Here is a 22,671-nt window from a genome sequence, read left to right as displayed (position 1 = left end):
TTGGTTTTTTTCCATGAACTTTAAAATTGGCAAATAATATCACGAACTTTACCCCTAGTTTGTTTTTTTCCACGAATGAAAAAATTCATGTTATTTTAATAGATTGAAGAACAATTTTGGAGGGTGTGCTTCAAAAAAAAACTATCTTCAAAGATTGAAAAACTTGAAGCTCTCAAAATTGTTGTCGAGAAATTATGAAAACAAATCTGTATCATAATATTATTTGTGTGAATTTTTTCATTCGTGGGAAAAAACAAACCGGGGGTAAAGTTCGTGATATTATTTGTCAATTTTAAAGTTCGTGGGAAAAAACCAACTTTTTGAAAGTTTCGTGATATTAGATACCGATATCCCTATTATTTCTTATATTTATTAGACTGAATATTGTTTTTTGATTATTTATTTTTATAATAGAGTCGAGCGTAATTATAAGCTCCGTCGGGATTTCTTGTTGGTTCTTTCCTGATGTTTAGAATTAGGTCGAACCAAACCTAGGGTCCTTAGTCTATAAATAGGGCTATTTGTTCATAAACCTCTTATGAATGAAAATATAATTTTGCCCAACTTGTTGTTGACAATTCTTCGAACAGGTTGTCTGCGCTGCCCAACGGGAAGGAGTCCCGCACAGCCAAATTCAGAGTCCGACGATCCATCGTTTGGACGTCGGAGAGGTCAGTGATTGTCGAGGGAAGTCGACGTTCAACGTTAAAGGGAAAAGCTCTTTAACAAAAAAGATATAATACCTTCTCAAATACCTCTCCTCCTGGAAAATGAATTTTCATAAAAAAAAAAGTAACTATATTAGTTTACCCTCTCCCCTTTAAATTCTCTAAAGAAACGAACTTAGTGCATAATATATAAGATATGAATCTATGTTATCATTAACTTATTTTGATTGCAGCAAGGACTCAGTTGCAACTGACAACAAATCAATTGACTAATTCCGTTAAATTCCCAAATTCAATTTCATAGTAGCTGTCTACTCCAGCTCCCAAATTTCCATCTATTCCCCGTCCCGTCCCTGCTCTGCTCACTCACGATTCACACACATGTTAATGTCGAGCTTGAGAGACAGAAATTCAGGGTGAAGGGAAGGTTCGTTTCGGGACCGGGGAGAGTTCGAAATGGGGGGTAGATCCGCTGAGCTGGGTGCTCATGTGTTGATTTCCGGCGAGAAGAACACAGTTTCAGACGGATGAATTCCCAGAGAGGTTCGGTCATTCGACTTCTTCTTTTTATTGTTTGGGTCGAGAAATTTACCCTGAACGGATTTGTGATTTTGCAATTTTGGGGCAAGAGTCGGTCAATCTGGCACCAGATTGAGTTACTGTAAAAGATGATAAGAAGACTTGATTTTTAGTCTGTTGTCGACACAGACTGGAGGATAACTGGATCTTGTTATACAGAGTTACCTGAATTTGCGATTTTTCCTTGTTTGCGGAAGTGAATACTGAATGGCTGGTTGCGGATATTTAAAATGTTGGTTGGAGCAAGATGGAATTAAAATTGTCAACTTTAGTATTGGTGAGACAGGTGGTCTTTATATGTGAGGCGGAATGGGAGATTTTCTGGTCAAAATCTTTGTTGAGATTTGATCTCAGTTAACTCATGTTTTATTTGTATGCTAAGGTCTTCATTTTGATTTGTAGTTTCATCAATCACGATTTCATTAGCCATTAGGAGAAGACCTTTTGACAAATGATTTACACAAATCTGGCTTTTTGCTTTACATGGAATTTGATGGAGGAAACACATAATTATTATAAGTATTATCGGCAATGCTATTTAGCTTAAGAATTGGTTTAGACTTAGGAGTGTTTTTTTAGCTTCCAAGACACATTTTGTTGGGCTTGTAAACTGATTGTCCGATTTCAGCTGGAGCTTATAATCTTTCCCCATTTAAGAAATTCTTCAATATTTACAAAACTTGGTGATTGTATATGTGACTAAATAATTTAACCTAAATAAAACAGGGGTGAAATTTATGAGATGGGTTTACATCATGAATAAAATATGGAAGCAGTGTTTGAATCTGAAAATTTTCCTTTTTAGCTGATGTAGTTGAATTCTGCTTTCATGTTTTATAGGCGATTTCTGGGCAGTTGGATGTGATTGGGATCACTGATGGACATGGATACCATGAGTATAGATACGATGAATTTGTGAAGTTGGGAGTTGTTTGCATTTATTCTACTCGGGGAAGAAATGAAGGCTGGGAGTGCGGCAAAACTGATTGTCGATGCGCTGCTGCAGCGGTTCCTTCCTCTTGCCAGGCGACGTATTGAAACTGCTCAAGTTCAGGTAAAGTTGTTTGTGTCTGTGTATGATATTTTAGTGATTGAGATATTCTAGTTTTAGTGCGCTTCTGCAGTTCATTGTATTAATATGTAATGTTTATGTTGGATTCTGATGCAAAGTACCATTCAACCTGTTAGATTCTAGCAATATGGCTTAGATTGGTGAAGGATCGACCTATTGGTATGGCAGAGTTACTGCATATTAGATAAAAAAAGGTTATTAGCACTTTAGCAGTCTATATGGTAGTTGAGTAATCGATGAGATCACTATATTGGGAGAGTTTATGCATATATCCCTGGTTCTTGACTCTATACATTTTTCTCATAATTAACAATACGTGCTCGAGCTCGAGTAACTGTGGCTCAACAAATTTGCAGGATGGACAGTATCTTCGGCCATCAGATCCAGCTTACGAACAAGTATTGGATTCTTTAGCGATGGTGGCTCGACATACCCCTGTACCTTTACTTGAGGCTCTTTTAAGATGGAGAGAAAGGTTTTTCTTTCTCCATAATATTGTTTCTTGTTACTCACCAGTCAACTAAAAAGTAGCATTCCTTTAATGAATTTATCTTTAAATGTAGTCTTAAGTAGCTATGTTATCTCTTGAATACATGATCCAATTAAACTCCACAAACAAACAATAAGATATAGGAATATATCAAACAATGAGTATATGACTTTCTGGCTAGCAGGCCTTTTTATTTGCAGACTAACTCATTAGAAAGCTCCAACTCTGGGGTTTGAACTTGCTTAATATGCAGCTAATATTGTCCTGGCTAATCTGGATTGTATTATTCTGCAATACTAATCCCTTGAACGATGTTGGGCTATGACATAATTGGTTTTCCATCTATATGCTTGCAAATAGAGTAGTCATTTACTAAAACATATAGCTTTATGGATAAATGATCTTGTACTTTAGTTGCAGATTTCAGGTCGTTGCCAGTTTTTACCAGTTTAAGTTCAACTGTCCAGTTATAAGATAGTTTATATCATAGAGTATGCTCAATGCTATATAGCTACCCAAAGTAACTGATTAGTGCACCATTTGAAGAAACTTCAGTAATCTCCCAAAACAGGCCACGATTATAAAAGGCTCCTCCAGAATGACTCTTTGGATGGTCAATCTAGATAACTGCTTTACTCTTCTAAATCTCCTTCTGAAGTTTTATTTGAATGAATACATATAGGTTTTGTGAATATGAAAAACACCTACACTATAGCCTATAGCTTTCAAATACTATAGAGTAATGCACAAGTCTAGAAATAGTGGTTTAACAAAAACAAGCTTAGTAAATCAATGATGTTTGATACTTTCCTTCATTGAGTTGACTGAAGCTGTTAATTGATTGACTGATGAGACTTTCCCTGGTACCAGCTCTACATTGCTTTCCACCAAATCATTATGTAACATCCCTGAGGTTACCAATATTTTTAATCTTCCATTATATGCTCTAACCTATTCAACATAATGATATTAGCTGTTTCAGATGATCAATCTCAATTGTCTATTTGACAGGAAAGTATAGATCCTTGATTAAAATTCAGATATTAACATGCAAGCTTGACTGAAAAGGTGTATATATGATAATAACACCTAATTCTACAGTGGCTTTGAATTGTTGTCTGTTTAAGATAGACTTATCGGGTGCGGGTACCCGCGGGTACCCGTTTCGACACCCCTAGATATACTATATATGTTTGCCCTTAATAGTTAATATATTTTCATTTGTATATAAGAAGGCCTTTTGGGTTAACTATGCAGTGAATCTCCAAAAGGTGCACATGATGCTTCAACATTTCAAAGGAAGGTTAGTCTAGTCTCTCTTCATTCTTATGAAAATTACTTTCACATTCTCCCACACCCTGTCAGGGTAGTTAGTTTTTGTTTCTCTGTCCATTTTCCATTTGATCGTATAGAAGATATGTGATAATACTAAGGTGCTGTTCTAGGAAATGGTTAGATGATACTGAGTGGGAGACAGGATTTGAAAAATAATTAGTCACAAGACTAAACATGAATTAAAGAAGATGAATTCAATGTGATGAAAGTGGATTAGTTGCAGAGTGATGCACTTGAAAGTTGAATCTGAACAAGCAATTTCAACTAGAATATGCATCTGGTTTTGATAGCCTAGCCTGAGAGGATATAGCTATCATCTCAACAATTTTCTTAGTGAAGGATATGTCATTAAAATTCTCAAGTTCTAGTCTTTAATGCATCTATCTTATGTTGACTTGTTTCTCAAAATAATCCTGAGAAAACAACTAAAAATCATGAAAAGAACTTGGAGCTCTTCATAAAGTGAGTATATTTTTTTCTGTAACTGCATGTCGTATAACTTGTGTGCTAACCATGATGTTAACTTATGAGAATTCTGGTTTAATTTTTTATCGGGGTAACAAATTGTATTTGTTGGTTGGATGCATGTTAGTTGTTGAATAGATTTTGATAATCCTATATAAATAAATCATGCATGAGTCCATTAAAAAGATGTGAACACATTTGAGTGTTTGACTAATGGTTAAAATTTTATCATTCTATGACAGTATTAATGTGAAAGTGGGATTTGCTTAACTGATACTGGTCCAGTGGTCCTAACTCCTAAGAGAACCATTTTAGTTTTATCTTCTTTTTTTCTGAAGCAAAAGATTTCAAGACTATTCCTGTAAACTCAATTCGTAATAACTTTGGTTTCCTTATTATGTTAATCATACAGCTTGCAGTGGAATGTATTTTTTGCTCTGCATGTATTCGCTTTGTTGAGTGCTGTCCACAAGAAGGACTTACAGGTTTGTTCACGCAGTTACTGTCCCTTGAATCTTATGCCAAAGTGAATCCCATGATCCCATCAAAAAAACTTCCTGATTTGTGTTTGCCATCTATCTTCCTTTGGCTGGGACTTCTCAACCCTCCCCCACCCCTTAATAGAAGAAAACTAATTTAAAAATTCTAATGGTCTTCCCCTTTTGGCAGAAAAACTCTGGATTGGGCTTGAAAACTTTGTGTTCGATTGGTTGATTAATGCAGACAGGTAATCATGACCTAACTTTGTCAAAAAGCTGATGTATGATTACAAATTTTAATCAAACTATCTAGCAGATTCCACACCTGACTTATGCTAAATACGTGACATCTTTGGCTGGTGTATATTCCCTGGTTGATGTGAATGAAATCTATAAAGTGACAAGATTGGGTTGAATTTTTTTTGTTGGCTAAAATAGTTTTCATGCCATGCAGAGTATATAAGCTGTCATAATTATTGTAGATATTGTTGTTTTTAGCTATACTTTCCTGCTGGTTTTGATAGTGAAGATGTTAGTCAAATTAAAAAATTATTATCTATATCCTCTGAGACCTGAAGATTCCTCTAAATGTTCTGTTTAATGGAATGATTCTTTGTGGTGTTTTCTTTTTATGCCTAACAATAAATGCTGAAAATAGGCTCATATACCAGTACATATTTAATGGTGGATGCTTTCCACCTCCTCCCAGATTTTTTTTTCTCTTATTGACAAAAGACTTTCGAACTTAGTTTAGAGTTTCAATGTAGCGAGATAGTGGTCTCACATCTGTTGATTATATGAAAAATCAAAAGGGATGCTTTCTTTAAAGCTATTGATACTACTTGTTGCGTGGTTTGATGATTTGCTAATTTTGCTTGCATCCAAATCTGTTGATTATATGAAAAATCAAAAAGGATGCTTTCTTAAAAGCTATTAAGCTATTGATACTACTCGTTTTGTGGTTCGATGATTTGCTAATTTTGCTTGCATCCAACTACCTAAGTTTTCTTTTAATGTTGCATTGCATTAGAACAGCACCCTCGCTTATTTTTTATTTATTTTTATTTTCTTTGGATTCTTTGGGAATGACAGGGTCGTCAGCCAAGTCGAATATCCTTCTCTTGTTGACTTAAGGGGACTTCTGCTAGACCTAGTCGCACAGCTCCTTGGTGCTCTATCACGTATCAGGTATGGATATAATAGTAAATTGGCGAGTTTCATGTGCACTGGTGTAACCAAGAGAAAAGCATAGCATCATATATGTGCTGGGGTGTCTGCTGATAATTTTCCCAAAAGATGTTAATTTACGTTTTCCCAGATCCTCACTTGTTTTCCTTGTGTTATCTCATCTGCCACTCAAGTTAAGTTACAATTATGTATGAAAAAAAAGAGGAAAATGAGTTTGAAACAGTGTATGAGGCCGGCCTCTAGAAAAGAGACATAGTTACTCCGTTGTTACTGTTACTTCATTGTTATATTTTATGATTATGATATGAACTTCACACTTAGACACTTTGGATATTCAATTACTCAAGTTATAAATTGTGAAAGACATGACATTCCAAATTTATTAAAAGTGGATGATGCCATTCCAGTTTTTTATAGCTTCTGTTTCTTGTATTATGAGGACTCGGTTAATGTCATGATCAGCACCGTTTTAACTTTTATGGAAACATTGTTTCTTGTGGATGACAGGATGAACACGTTTTACACAAGTAAACATTTATGAGGTCCATGTACAATGACCAAGCTATAAATTATAATACCTTTCATGATTATTGATTAGGAGACAGCTCCATAAAATATACTATATCCGTCCATTACCAATAGTCTCGGTAGTGCACAACACACATTTTACTGTAAAATTGGTAAGGAGGAGAGAGAAAAAATTGATTTGAGTATTGTTAGTTGAAGGTGGACAAATAGGAGAGAGAGAGTGGGGAAAAATGGTGGGCCAAAAGGGACTAAATTTTTTGAATAGGCCAAAATGGAAAAAAGAGATTATTGGTTGTGGACGGAGGAGTATTTTTTAAGTGGCAGCAAGACTTGGGATTGAATTCATTTCTTCTATTTATTCAAAGTTTGGAACTTGTGGCTTGATTATGACATTTCTTCAGTTTCATCATCCGTCATTACTATATTATTAATAATGTGTTTTAAAGTCTTTATGATGCACTACAATCTGATTCAGTATTTACATGCATTTATTGTTCTCTAGATTTAGTTCTGTGACTGAACGCTTCTTCAAGGAGCTTAATACTCGCCGAATTGATACTAGTGTTGCAAGGAGTGAAACACTCAGTATTATCAATGGGATGCGTTACCTCAAACTTGGGGTATGTCTGAGTTATTCTCATTGAACAGTAAGCTGTTAACAAAACATTTGCGTGACAAAGAGATGACGTTATTCAGGTTAAAACAGAGGGAGGTCTGAATGCATCTGCCTCCTTTATTGCAAAAGCCAACCCTCTAAATCGTGCTCCTCACAAGCGTAAAAGTGAACTTCACCATGCACTTTGCAACATGCTTTCAAATATACTAGCACCACTTGCTGATGGTGGAAAAGGTCAGTGGCCTCCTACTGGCGTTGAACCTGCATTGACCTTTTGGTATGATGCTGTTGTAAGAATACGGGGGCTGTTGATGCACTGGATGGACAAACAAAGTAAACATATAGCTGTAAGTTTCAGTGTTGCAAACCACTAGTCTCTGTTACAAGTAATTTTGATCAATGAAGTAAAATACCAATGTTTGTCCAATAAACTCTCGTTTCATTCAAGAGTATACCCAATACTGCCATGGTATATTATTCTTGAAAAAAATGAAATGCCCAGTTACAATCTTTGTGCTGCTGCTTGACCTTACTTTTCATAAACAAATTTTATTAAGTTTTTTTATCTGTTTTGTGTCATTAATTCAACAATCAATTGTTATCTTTTTGATGAATTCCAATTTCCATATGACGAAAATGATACTCCATATCTACTTCTTTCCTGTCTAATTTGATGTTGTGTTATCACGAATATGCTTATATATTAGAACCTCATAATCCTGACAGTATCTTGATGATGCCAAAGTGTTGTATTCTTCCATGATGTCGGATAAATTTGGTCTTGAGTGGATGTTGTAATTTATAAAATTTTCACTACTCCCTTATAGGAGTTACTAATATTTATCTAAATAAAATTCCATATTTCACTTTTTGTCACCTGCATATTTGGATGGACAATCTAGTTAATTTTCCATAGTCAACTGCTTTCTGAAAATTGGTGAATTAGAAGTATCCTTCTACCCATAATAGTACGAACTAGAAAAATTAAACGATATTGCTTTATTTATTTTTTGATATCTAATTAGAATATTAAACTAATTTAGTAAAGGTAAAACACTGTATTGTTTATCGATGTCAAGTTGTCAACATCAGTTGATAATTGGTGGTGAAGAAATCGCCTTATGGAAATAGAGCTTATGTGGGGCATGGTGACAGGAATAAAATGATAGACTAGTGGCAAGGGGGCCAATGCTTTTATAATTGATAATATCATCAATAAATTCAGTTCATCTTGTTTTGGTCTCTATGGCAACCTTATATTTTATGCTAAAGATGTTATCTGTTCTAATGTATCTTGCACGTCTCGACTGACATGAGTTTTTTCTTTGTTTAGGTCGGTTACCCTTTGGTGACCCTTCTCCTATGCCTTGGTGACCCTAATGTTTTCCTTGGTAATATTGGTTTGCACATGGAACAACTGTACAAACATCTTAGGGTAAGTTTAGTATAGCCTGACCTGTTATGATTTGATATCAGCATAATTAATTTTGTGCCATATATTTGTGTGTGTATTTATAACTTCGTCTTCTAGGAATTTTAGTATTTGATTGATTTTATGTTTCAGGATAAGAACCACCGCTTCATGGCATTAGATTGTTTGCATCGTGTTCTGAGGTTTTACTTGAGTGTCCATGGTGATAAACAGCCACCAAATCGTGTATGGGATTACCTGGACAGTGTTACCTCTCAGCTTTTGACAATTCTCAGGAAAGGAATGCTCACACAGGATGTCCAACATGACAAACTTGTGGAATTCTGTGTAACTATAGCAGAACATAATCTTGATTTTGCAATGAATCACACGATTCTTGAATTGCTGAGGCAAGATAGTCCTGAGGCAAAGGTGATTGGTCTTCGTGCATTGCTTGCCATTGTTATGTCTCCTACTAGCCAGCATGTTGGGTTGGAAATTCTTCACGGTAGTTTTTAATTCCTTAACCATGAAATATACTGTTTCTTTTCCTTTAGAAGAAAATCCCATCTTACAGTTTTTGTGCTGCATTGGCAGTTCATAATATTGGCCACTACATCCCAAAAGTTAAGGCTGCAATTGAAGCCATTTTGAGATCTTGCCATAGAACCTATAGCCATGCTCTTCTTACTTCTTCAAGGACCACGATAGGTATATTCTAAAGCTCTTGCACGTCTTTATGCTTAAAGAAGGGAAATTATCTGGGTATGTTGATCCTCACATCACATGAAGCATTATAAAGTTGACAAATATATTTTTTGCTTTATTGGTATTCGTCATCTAAGCTCAGTGTTTTATATATTCAGAGAGTTTATAAAACACTGAGCTTAGATGACGAATACCAATAAAGCAAAAAATATATTTGTCAACTTTATAATGCTTCATGTGATGTGAGGATAACATACCCAGATAATTTAATGCTCTTAGTATTTGAGCATTATTTCAGAATGTATAATAGTTAATAATATAAAGCCAACCATACATATTTTAGACATTTGAATTAGACCTGTGAAGTGCTTTATATGTTTGCCGAACTGCCTCCTGTATATTGCAACACACCAGCATAAAACTGATAAATAGTTCTCAGATGCTGTCACGAAAGAGAAGTCCCAAGGGTATCTTTTTCGCTCGGTGCTAAAGTGCATACCCTATCTCATCGAGGAAGTCGGAAGAAGTGATAAAATCACGGAAATAATACCTCAGCATGGCATTAGCATTGATCCTGGAGTTCGTGAGGAAGCTGTGCAGGTCCTGAATCGGATTGTGAGATACCTCCCTCATCGCCGCTTTGCAGTTATGAGAGGTATGGCAAATTTCATCCTACGCCTTCCAGATGAGTTCCCCCTTCTTATTCAGACATCATTGGGACGTCTACTTGACCTCATGCGTTTTTGGAGAGCTTGCCTATTGGATGATAAGTTGGAAAATGATGGACTTGATGCAAAACCCTTGCAAAAAAACGAGGGATTAAAGAGGTCATCATTCAAATCTCAGGAGGCACTTGAGTTCCGTGCTTCAGAGATAGATGCAGTTGGTCTTATATTCTTAAGTTCTGTAGATAGTCAGATCAGGCATACTGCTTTGGAGTTGCTGCGTTGTGTCCGTGCTCTACGACATGATATTCGAGAACTTTGCTTGCAAGAACGTCCAGATCATATCTTGAAAAGTGAAGCTGAACCAATATTCATAATCGACGTTCTAGAAGAGAATGGGGTAAGTAACTGATTCTGGCTCCAGCTAGTTCTGTTGTTTAGAGTCTTTATTTTTCAATAGTGAATGTTTCATACCATGTTTAAAGTAGGAGTGCAATTTATTTCAGGATGATATTGTTCAGAGCTGCTACTGGGATTCTGGTCGTCCTTTTGACCTGAAACGTGAGTCGGATGCTGTACCTCCTGATGTAACTCTTCAGTCTATAATGTTTGAGAGTCCTGATAAATATAGATGGGCTCGATGTCTAAGTGAGATTGTCAAGTATGCCGCTGAACTCTGTCCTAGTTCTGTTCGGGAGGCAAAGTAAGTAATATCTTTATGATCAACTCTCCCAGATATGCTATCTAAGGTTTTCTCAGATTATATATGAGGACTTCCTATGAAGCAGCAAACTTAACGAATCATTACCCTAACAATACAATAAGGCCTGGAACTAAAGAATAAACAAAGCTTTGGTGGTCTATATTGCAGATAAAATGATGTAATCAATTATTCAGGTTCTCTGTGACTGTATTTAAACAGTTAGGTTTAACTTCTATTGCAGATTAGATATTATTCAGCGTCTTGCTCATATCACACCAACGGAATTGGGGGGAAAGGCTTATCAATCGCAGGACACTGACAATAAGCTGGATCAATGGCTCATGTATGCAATGTTTGCATGCTCATGCCCAATTGATAGTCGAGAAGATGGGGGTTCAGCAGCGACAAAAGAACTATTCCATCTGATTTTTCCTTCCCTCAAATCTGGCTCTGAACTACATGTAGTAAGTAATTGCTACTGCCAACAATCTTTTGAAATGTTCTTTGGATCTCAGTTCTGATATAATTTCTTCCTTCCAGTCCAGTTTATGAATATGGTGAAGCCAGTTGTAGGAAATTTGTCTTATAAATCATGGATTAGTTTCTATAACAATTTATTAATTTATTGCCAATGAAACTGACATCAGTTAGAAAAGGACACTCTGAAGTCTGAACTTTATGTGGCAATCTTCCACTCAAGGGAAAACTTGTAGTAGGATTTAAGACAACAGAAAATTTTGAATATAATTAATTTAATGCTAAGCAGATTGAGAGTGGAGAATATCAACCGTGATGTGTTCTCTTCTTATAGCTGATTAAAAAGGTCCCTGTAAGAGTCAACTTGAATGTCAAGATATATTCTGAATTTACAGCATTCCACTACGTTTTAGGGTGGGGGAAGGATGTGTGCGAGTTACAAAACTAGCATTTCATGTTGTACTCCCTCCGTTCCATGGTAGTGGAGTCATTTTGCCATTTTGGTACGTTCCATAGTAGTGGAGTCATTTCACTTTTTAGTAAAAATCAACTCATTTCTTCTCACTTACTTTTCCCTCTCTTTTACTTTATTCTCTCTACTTGTTCATCTCTCCTACTTTATTATCTTTTTATTTAATACATTACACATCTTTTTCTTAATTTCCGTGCCCGCGTGCCGGAAAGAAATGCCTCCACTACTATGGAACGGAGGGAGTATAAATTAAGGTAAAAGATAATGTTATTACATTTTGGATTGATATTTTAACACTTTTAAAGGATGTGTCGTAAAGTTGAAAACACATTTTAGAAAATTCTTTGAATTGGCGTAGATATCTTGCTTCACAAGATCTTAATGTGTGAAAAGCAAACCCACATCTAATGATAATTCTGCTGACTTGTCTAGAGCACAAGAGGCTACGGTTACTATGTGAATTTCCAAAAATCATAAAGACTTGCTTCGGTACAAGGGGAAATGTTAAATTGATAGCAGTTTCTGGATCATAATACCTCTGCTAGTACGATACCTATTCTATCTTCATACGTCTGGGGATTCTTAGGGTGATGCAAACTGCCTATTCTTTGTATTGTGAGTTATTCCACTTAATCAAGAGAAAGCCAGTACTTTTACACTAAGTTTGCTAAATTTTGCTTCCTTTGGTGTTAACTTGGCGTTTCAATGCATAGCACGATTTATTTCCTTATCTGGGTTGTCTTAGCTAGTTAACAGTTTCAAACACACTGATTTGTACCGTTGCATCCATTATGAAATAGAGGTGGTTTCTTCTACTATTTTGGCATTGTGCATGGACATGGCATCATATTAGAATAGCAAAGCATGCTGAATATTGCTAAAATAATGACTTTTGCCCTGGTTTGCAAATTTGACTTGACTTTTAAAACACATCAAATACCACTTTCTGTTCACTGTATAGCAGATTCAATATCTCTAATATTTTCAGTGATAAAATGATGCAATTTAATTTGCAAATCAACATCATTTCAAGGAAAAGTTAAATTGAATAAGTTGGGGTGTTGAATTTGCTGAAAATCAAAGTTAGTGGTATTGTTGAGCGTTGTAAAAATCATGTCAAATTTGCAAGAGAGGATAAAAGTCATGATTTTTTTAGCAACCATCGCTTAGTTAAAAGGCATGTGTAAACAATTGTATGTTAATTCATATTTACTCTCTCCGCATTTGCAGCATGGAGCCACCATGGCACTTGGTCACTCACATCTGGATATTTGCGAGATAATGTTCAGTGAGCTTGCATCATTTATAGATGAGGTGTCTATGGAAACAGAGGGAAAACCAAAGTGGAAGGTACATTTCACAATGGAACACCTAGGATTTCCCAGCCTTTTGCTCTGTGTGTGTGTGTTCTCCCTTCTCTTTATTTTAAAGTATGTGCTATGTATGCCTTGCTGCAATCTTTCTCTGTAACCAACCACTCATTTTCTAAAGAGTGTATAGTGATTACTGGTCTATTACATGAATGTTTCAAAGTAGATCTTTTTGACATTTTTGAAAGTCTTTCCTCAAACTGTCAGCAAAATCCATCAAATTCAGACACACTCTTTCTCTCTTGTCAAATATAGCACATACGTGGTTGATTTAATTTGTAATTGGTATTTATGCAGAGTCAAAAGTCTCGCCGAGAAGAACTTCGTATCCATATCTCAAACATTTATCGCACAGTTGCTGAAAAAGTATGGCCTGGCATGTTAGGCCGCAAACCTGTTTTTCGCCTTCATTACTTGAAGTTCCTTGAAGAAATAACTAGGCAGATTTTGACATCGCCTCCTGAGAATTTTCAAGAGATACAACCCCTCCGATATGCGCTTGCTTCTGTTCTGAGATTTTTGGCTCCTGAATTTGTTGATTCAAAGTCAGAAAAATTTGATATTAGGACTAGAAAGAGACTTTTTGATCTCCTCATTACCTGGGGTGATGACACAGGCAGTACCTGGAATCAGGATGGTGTTGGTGATTATCGACGTGAAGTTGAACGTTACAAGTCCAGTCAGCATTCTAGGTCAAAGGACTCAATTGACAAACTTTCATTTGATAAAGAGCTGGGTGAACAAGTTGAAGCAATACAATGGGCCTCGATGAATGCAATGGCTTCTCTGTTGTATGGACCATGCTTTGATGATAGTGCACGCAAGATGAGTGGCCGTGTTATTTCTTGGATCAATAGCCTCTTTATTGAGCCTGCACCCAGAGCGCCATTTGGATTTTCACCAGCTGATCCAAGAACTCCATCATCTTATACAAAACATACTGGAGATGTTGGGCGGGCAGCAACCGGCCGTGATAGGCATAGAGGTGCTCACCATCGGGTGTCTCTGGCGAAATTGGCCCTGAAGAACCTTCTCCTCACTAATTTAGACTTATTTCCTGCCTGCATTGATCAGGTAAACCATGAAGTCCAGTACTGCTCTAAACTATCAGTGTGCATGTTTTCCATGGGCATCCTCAAAGGAGGCTAATTTGTTTAACCATATTGTTGACAATGCAAATAGATTTGTGTTATTAAGTTGCATAACAAATGTTCCCTCTTGAACATAATGCTTGAATTACTTATGCTTATAATCATTGTATCTTCTGTGAGTTTTACTTGATGTCCATATCTTGCTCTTACTGTTAGTTAGAAGTGGCTGCCTAAATGCATCTCATATCATCATTGTAGTAGTAAGTTGACGTGGCAAAGACTTCTTCATTAGGAATATTTGAAACACATAGCACTTTCTGTATTCATGTGTCTCAGGTTGTATGCTTCCCAGATTGCGATTTCTTTCACCATTCCCAATACCTAAATTAATTTTATCTGGAAGTACTGATTAGATTGGCTATTTGGTGTAGTGTTACTATTCTGATGCTGCAATAGCTGACGGCTACTTCAGTGTCTTGGCTGAAGTCTACATGCGTCAAGAGATTCCTAAATGTGAAATTCAGAGGCTATTAAGCTTGATTCTTTACAAAGTAGTGGATCCATCTAGGCAAATTCGTGATGATGCTCTTCAAATGCTTGAAACACTCTCTGTTCGTGAATGGGCTGAGGATGGTCTTGAGGGTGCAGGTAGCTATCGAGCTGCTGTTGTCGGCAACCTTCCTGACTCTTATCAACAGTTCCAATACAAACTCTCCTGTAAACTTGCTAAAGATCATCCAGAATTGAGCCAACTTCTTTGTGAAGAGATAATGCAGAGGCAACTTGATGCAGTGGACATAATTGCACAACATCAAGTTTTGACGTGCATGGCCCCGTGGATTGAGAACCTCAATTTTTGGAAATTGAAGGACTCTGGTTGGAGCGATAGATTGCTAAAGAGTCTTTATTATGTAACATGGCGACATGGGGATCAGTTCCCTGATGAAATTGAGAAGCTATGGAGAACGATAGCTAGTAAACCTAGGAATATAAGTCCTGTTTTGGATTTCTTGATCACAAAAGGGATCGAGGATTGTGATTCAAACGCATCAGCTGAAATAAGTGGAGCATTTGCCACTTATTTCTCAGTTGCTAAGAGAGTTAGTTTATACTTAGCTCGAATTTGCCCCCAGCGCACCATTGATCACTTGGTTTACCAGTTGGCACAGAGGATGCTTGAAGATACTGTGGAGCCTCTGAGACTTGGTGCTAATAAAGGTGATGCTGGGGGAGGAATTGTCCTAGAGTTCTCTCGGGCACCTGCCTTGGCCCAAATAACCTCCACTGTGGACAGCCAGCCTCACATGTCACCTTTACTTGTCCGTGGATCTCTTGACGGACCACTAAGGAACACTAGCGGAAGCTTGAGCTGGCGAACAGCAGCTGTTGGTGGCAGAAGTGCTTCAGGTCCATTGACTCCTATGCCCCCAGAACTTGGTGTTGTTCCTGTAACTGCTGGTCGCTCTGGGCAACTTCTACCCGCATTGGTCAACATGTCTGGACCACTAATTGGGGTGCGCAGTTCAACAGGAAGTTTACGAAGTCGCCATATGTCTCGAGACAGTGGAGATTACCTCATTGATACCCCAAATTCTGGGGAAGATGGATTGCACCCAGGAATTGGAGCTCATGGTGTAAATGCTAAAGAACTTCTGTCAGCATTGCAAGGTCACCAGCAACATACATTGACACAGGCGGACATCGCATTGATTCTTTTAGCTGAAATTGCCTATGAGAATGATGAGGATTTTCGAGAGCATTTGCCACTTCTCTTTCATGTGACATTCGTCTCAATGGACAGTTCAGAGGATATTGTGTTGGAGCATTGTCAACATCTCCTTGTTAATCTGCTGTATTCACTCGCTGGTCGGCACTTAGAACTGTATGACGTTGAGCATAATGAAGGAGAGAACAAGCAACAGGTTGTCAGCCTGATCAAATATGTCCAATCAAAGAGAGGTAGCATGATGTGGGAGAATGAGGACCCCACACTTACCAGGACTGAGCTGCCAAGTGCAGCACTCTTATCTGCTCTTGTGCAGAGTATGGTGGATGCAATTTTTTTTCAAGGAGATCTTCGAGAAACATGGGGCGCAGAAGCACTTAAATGGACTATGGAATGTACATCAAGGCACCTTGCTTGCCGGTCCCACCAAATATACCGTGCATTACGACCACGCGTCACAAATGATGCATGTGTTTCTCTCCTTCGCTGCTTGCACAGATGCCTGGGAAATCCAGTACCATCAGTTTTGGGATTTGTTATGGAAATTTTGTTAACTTTGCAGGTGATGGTGGAAAATATGGAACCTGAAAAAGTAATATTGTATCCACAACTTTTCTGGGGCTGTGTTGCCATGATGCACACAGACTTCATTCATGTATATTGCCAGGTGCTAGAGCTTTTCTCTCGGGTAATTTATCGTCTGTCATTCAGGGACACAACAACAGAAAATGTGCTGCTCTCGAGCATGCCACGTGATGAGCTTGACACATCCATTTCAGATGGTCCTGAATTTCAGCGTATGGAGTCCAGGATTGTATCAGAAGTATCACCATCAAGTTCAAAGGTTCCTGCATTTGAAGGAGTGCAGCCTCTTGTGCTCAAAGGACTGATGTCCACTGTCAGCCATGGTGTTTCCATTGAAGTTCTCTCTCAAATAACAGTGCCTTCCTGTGACTCAATATTTGGTGATGCAGAAACCCGCCTCTTGATGCATATTACAGGCTTACTTCCATGGCTCTGCTTACAGCTGAGTCAGGGTGCTGCAGAACCAGCTTCACCATTGCAACAGCACTATCATAAGGCTTGCACTGTTGCAACGAACGTTGCAATATGGTGCCAGGCCAAATCATTGGATGAGTTAGCAACTGTGTTCATGGCTTACGCTTCTGGAGAGATTAAGGGTACAGAAAATCTCCTTGCCTGTGTCTCACCATTACTGTGCAATGAGTGGTTCCCTAAACACTCTGCTTTGGCTTTTGGGCATCTCCTCCGGCTTCTGGAGAAAGGACCGGTCGAGTATCAACGTGTTATACTTCTTTTGCTGAAGGCTCTGCTCCAACATACTCCTGTAGATGCGGCACAGAGTCCTCACATGTATGCGATTGTGTCCCAGCTGGTCGAGAGTACACTGTGCTGGGAAGCTCTTAGTGTTCTCGAAGCGCTCTTACAAAGCTGTAGCTCTTTACCAGGTTCCCATCCACACGATCCGGGTTCTTTTGAGAATGGATTTATGGGAATGGATGAGAAGATCCTCGCCCCTCAGACATCTTTTAAAGCTCGAAGTGGGCCTTTGCAGTTTGCTGGTGGACTAGGATTCGGAACAGGCTTGACTCCGTCTGGACAAGCCAATGCCATTGAGTCTAATACATCACAAAAAGAATTAGCATTGCAGAATACCCGTTTGATGCTAGGGCGAGTCCTTGATAGTTGCGCGCTTGGTAGGCGGAGGGATTATAGAAGGCTGGTCCCCTTCGTAACCACAATCGGGAACGTGTAGATCATTCTGCACCACACTTCCTCGGCCTGCATGTGGTTTATTGCAGTCCACTGGGGATGCTTGGGAAGGGTGAATGTAAATAGTTAATAAATTAACTATAGTTGTTGTTCCATGATGTGAGGTTGATATGTATTGTTCATAGGTAGGACTTAGGAGGTAATAAAATCTCTTGCATAAGTTTTGTGAAACTTTGTTAGTTTATGAATTCTGTGGTCTCAATTGTTGGTACATACATTCAGGTCTCAGGAATGAGATGTACATATAGATATTTGTCATGGATTATTAGGTAGCTAAGTTAGATATCATCTTAGTTTTCAATCAGTTTTTTAGTACAATTTTATCTTCCACATTATTTATAGCTGAATGTAAATTCAAATTTTGGTGTTATTTCTTGTGGTGTTTGGCTGAATTATTGGATTTTGTTTTGGGAAATTGGTCTCTAAAATCATGAACTTTGTCTAAAATTTGGTATTTCCCATGAACTTTGAAATTAGTATATAATATCACGAACTTTGCATTTTGTTTGGTATTTCCCACGGCATGTCTATTACTATATTTGACTAACTTACGAGGCTTTTTCATCATACTTCACACAATTAAATCAACGTGATTTTCAACGTAACTTTTTATCCTACATGTTATGAACTTAAAAAGTGGTTCAAAATATTATAAAACATATCACGGTTGCCTACGTTAAATAAGATTTTGATGAAAATATCTTATTTGAGTGAGTTTGGGAAATACCAAACAAAATGCAAAGTTCGTGATATTATATACCAATTTCAAAGTTTATGGGAAATATCAAATTTTAGGTAAAGTTCATGATTTTAGAGACCAATTTCCCTTTTGTTTTATAGAGTTTGCTTTTCTTCTATGACTTGATCTCTTCTCTTACGCAGCTTTGACTATTTCCCATGACCATAGAGGATTTGCTCATGTGCTCACGAGTTGTTTTCCAAGAAGAAAATCGATAGTGAAACTCATGTGATAAACATTTCTTTTAAATCTAGTATACTATATACTTGCTGTATAATTAATTACATTCAATTTGATAGTGTTTCTATGGACTAATCAACTAGTAGTAAGATTCATAATTATCAACACAAATGTTCATCAAATTTCACGGTAGTGACCAATAGCACTATCCATCATATGCAATTTGCACATTGCATTTTGTTATCTCTAGATTTATGTCTCTGTGTTTTTTTCACGTGAGATATTGTAAAAATGTTTTAAATGTTTAACTGCTATTATAGGTACACAAAAGATATCAACCTAAAGTATTGCAGATGACTTTCCAATTAAAAAAAACACTACACCTATACTAGTTAATGAGATGTTTATGTGCTCACGCTTAAAATGGATATATATTATAGTAATTTTTTCGCACCCCACCTCTGTTCTTTATTGTCTTTTAATCTTTCCCATCTTCAACCCTTTTATTGTTTTCACGAAGCAATGAAAAAAAAAATGATTGTTCCACCACATCAGTTTAATATTAGGTGAAAACCGAATTCATTCGTTCAACAAAACCTAAAAATCAACCTTGATTTACCCTTAAAAATCAAAACTGAGTGCAAACTTCATTAATAAAGTACACCAACTATCATTTTAATATCCATTCAAAATTAATTTGATAAATATATGGCACTAAGTTGTATGAATGAAAATTGAAAGGTAGGCAGTAACTAGGGCGTAAGTAGTAGGAGGTGATATGCACCCTTTTTCTTGGACATTTCTAATCTTATGATGTCTTTCCTGTTTGTTTTCACATTTGTTTTTTTCTCATGATTCTTAGGCATGTCAATTGATCATTATTTTTGGGCAAATATTTTCTTGACGCGATAAGAATAAAATCGTTTTAAGCCACGAGCTATTATGAGAAATATCTTTGGAAAGAGACATCATCTAATATTTTGAGGTTTGTACTAATTTTCAGCATACGATTTTGGAATCTCGTGTGTTCATTAATCGATTTCAGAGAAGATCAATTCCAAAATTGAGAAATATATAAACCAAATTTGTTTATACATTTGAAGAAACTCACCTCGGACTTTACTTATTAAGAAAATATTTTAGTTTCCATTTTTAGATATTTTTAAAGAAATTTTGTTTATATGCTTCCAAATTCAACACAATTGACTTAACAAAACATGCAAGCCCTGGGGTAAGTTTCTGCCAAATCCTTATCCCTAGCTAATATCTTAGTCTTAATTATCTTCTTCTAATTTAAAATCGATATAGTTTAATGATCGATCAAATTTTTTTACACAGGAACATTTAACAAACACGTCAACATTAATTTGAAAAAAAAATAAAAATTTGGGAAAAATCAACTTAAAGTTTATGTATTTAGATTAAAACAATATTCAAGAAATTAACTAGAAAATGTCATACATTCGTGTAAAGAAAAAGAATAACCATTTGTTATGCCCATTTTCTTAGGAAATAAATATAGTAGATGCCATTGATGGGTGGTGCAATTGTATTATTGCAATAATAATTTTTTACTCATTTGTACTAGCTTTCATGTCTTGGTCCACTAACAATGTCGGCTCAAAGTTGCTTGGTTTTTTAGAGAAATTGGGCACTACTTTTCTTGAGATAAAATTGGTGTTAACAAAACATTTGTTTTATTTATTTGTTGTTGGTTTGTTCCTGGTGATTGAAGATCATATGATCTGTACGTGATGGTACTGTGCCTTTCGATGCGCTGTCGATTTCTGGGAGGATATTGCAGTTTTTAGTTCTGCAAAGTGGTACTATAAAATCACCAGGAATATTTGTTTGTAATTTTGTTAGAATTGTGAAAGACTTTTATAATTGAGCTTAATAATATTGACATATTCAACCTATCAATTGGAGGTTGGAGGAGAATCATCTTAGTAACTGAGTCCAATTCATATCCCTAATACTACTACTACAACATGTTAGCCTTTCTTTATTTGGTTTTCATTTTATTTTTCTCTTTCACTTCAGAAATTATAGTGAGACTTATCAGATTCCACATACTTTTTTTAGCTAATTTGAAGGAGAAAAAAGAGTTAATAATGTTTATGGTTTATAGTTTTAGTATAGTTTCTGCCTAGTATAAGTGAAATGATAAAACCAAATAAGAAAAATATGAATATATTTAATTTAGCAATATAAAGCAAAATTCTGCCAATAAATTGAGCTTAATATTATTTTGAAAAGCACGCAAATAAATATACTCTTGTAACCAGAAACTTCATAGCTCACCTACATCGACTTTTTAATCCTTTTTATTTAAAACGTTTCAACTTTTCGACATTAATATATCTTGGTCCTTGGATACACATGAGAGATGAGACCCAATTAATTACTCATGCGAAGGATTTAAGATTATCTATAGACTACATGCATACTTCATTGAATATCGGTTTAATATTGAGTACTTTAGAATTTGTGTTATGGAAATATGGAAACCATACTTTTGAAAAAACTCAAATAAAGAAGTCAGTTTATTAAGAATATTTAGAGGTAATATTATGGAGCTGTTAGACTTAGATTATGAATACATGTTACTCGAATTAGAGGAACTACAATTGAAGGAATTGAGCCATGTTCCCAATGAAGCTCAAATCAATGTATCGTTACTGCTTAGACATTCGAGTCATATAATTTGTGTGAATATTAGTATGCATGAATTGTAACCTTAGAACGTTGTTAATCAAGGCATGGGGCCGGTTGGCCTGCTTATTTGGCAGGTTCCAATTTTAACCACCCGATTAACCGATTGTAGATTTTATAAATTCAAGAACCGGTAATACTAACAAAGTTTGAATTATACTAGTATGTTATAAAAATAAAATAAAATACAAGAGTATATAATTATAATTAATATACTATCTGTTGTGGGCAGTTCTTATAAAGAGAGATCTCAGTGGCAAGGGTTTAACGTCTCACATCAACGGTATGCCGAAGCCCCCCTCAAATACAAATTACAACTTTGTACAGTAGGAGAAATGCGATACAAGGGATTTGCTTGTTTTAAAAAACTAGAACGCAAACGTTGTGAACGGAGTGCTACAATACCCGACAACATAGGAGCTATGGTGAAATCGACTCGCTTCAATTTTACGACCTCCATCAGAAAGTACATAACATAAGGCATAATGGTGAATCTACTATGGTGTATATAGAAAAATATGGTTCTAGTTGTTTGTATTCTAAATTCCTTAATTATTTTTCAACATTTATCATAATTTGTTTATTGAATTCAGGAAAAGTGATATAGTACTCCCTCTGTTCCATAGTAGTGGAGGTATTTCTTTTCGGCACCGATTTCCTTTTTTTTTATTTTTTTTATTTTGAATTTATAAATATTCCTCTCATTTTCATCTTCTCTCCACACACATCTTCACACCCATTTCACTTTCTATCCAATTTTTCTATCCCTAAAAATTTGTGGATTTCCATTGCTATTTATGGATGATTTGTGGAATGAAGCATGAGATTCTTTGATTCAAGAGGTGCAGAGGGAAGCCGACGAGGAGGATGAGGCGGCGGCGGCTGAATTGGAGGCGGAATTGGCGGCGGCGGCGATCCCTCGTGAGATTCGTCATCGTCGGACAATCCCACGAGACCATGTTGGAGCGGCTGAGCGGCTTATGGAAGAATACTTTAGTGCTAACCCCTGTTACCTAGCTGAGATTTTCCGTTGGCGTTTCAGAATGTCGCGGCCGCTCTTCACCCATATTGTAACATCCCGGATTTTAGAACCCTAATTTTTTTGAGCCCTAGAATTTATTGTTGATGACATGGCATCGAGAATGCTTTTATTTCATGAGTTGATATGGTCGAGTTGAGTTAGGGTTTGTGTGAAAGTTT

At 36.6% G+C, this 22,671-nt stretch overlaps 1 protein-coding gene across 2 annotated transcripts; it reads left to right on the top strand.

Moving 5' to 3' along the window:
* The first annotated feature begins 907 nt into the window (after positions 1–907).
* On the top strand, positions 908–18,207 carry LOC125186874 (protein furry homolog-like). Of its 2 annotated transcripts, none has more exons than XM_048083352.1 (18): positions 908–1,211; positions 2,088–2,301; positions 2,676–2,794; positions 4,067–4,112; positions 5,022–5,094; positions 5,279–5,336; positions 6,181–6,276; positions 7,307–7,424; positions 7,501–7,767; positions 8,754–8,855; positions 8,985–9,339; positions 9,429–9,542; positions 9,979–10,604; positions 10,711–10,907; positions 11,149–11,371; positions 13,087–13,206; positions 13,524–14,300; positions 14,749–18,207. In XM_048083352.1, the coding sequence occupies exons 2-18, from the start codon at positions 2,206–2,208 to the stop codon at positions 17,818–17,820; spliced, it is 6,459 nt and encodes a 2,152-aa protein (XP_047939309.1). In that variant the 5' UTR covers positions 908–1,211; positions 2,088–2,205; the 3' UTR covers positions 17,821–18,207. The 2 variants fall into 2 exon arrangements, with proteins under 2 accessions (XP_047939309.1, XP_047939310.1); XM_048083353.1 differs by lacking the exon at positions 908–1,211 and adding an exon at positions 1,247–1,524.
* The last annotated feature ends 4,464 nt before the right edge of the window (positions 18,208–22,671 follow it).

This window comes from Salvia hispanica, chromosome 5 (assembly GCF_023119035.1).
Source record: "Salvia hispanica cultivar TCC Black 2014 chromosome 5, UniMelb_Shisp_WGS_1.0, whole genome shotgun sequence".
NCBI classification, from domain to species: Eukaryota; Viridiplantae; Streptophyta; class Magnoliopsida; order Lamiales; family Lamiaceae; genus Salvia; species Salvia hispanica.
Note: the sequence above shows the minus strand (reverse complement) of the source record. Positions and strands in the feature narration are given on the sequence as shown.

Bases quoted from the DNA above. Each gene is read 5' to 3' on its own strand.
- LOC125186874 (XM_048083352.1), top strand. From the start codon at position 2,206: ATGAAGGCTGGGAGTGCGGCAAAACTGATTGTCGATGCGCTGCTGCAG. The intron at 5,337-6,180 runs GTAATCATGACC...TGGGAATGACAG, and splicing joins TGGTTGATTAATGCAGACAG to GGTCGTCAGCCAAGTCGAAT. The intron at 9,340-9,428 runs GTAGTTTTTAAT...CTGCATTGGCAG, and splicing joins TGGGTTGGAAATTCTTCACG to TTCATAATATTGGCCACTAC.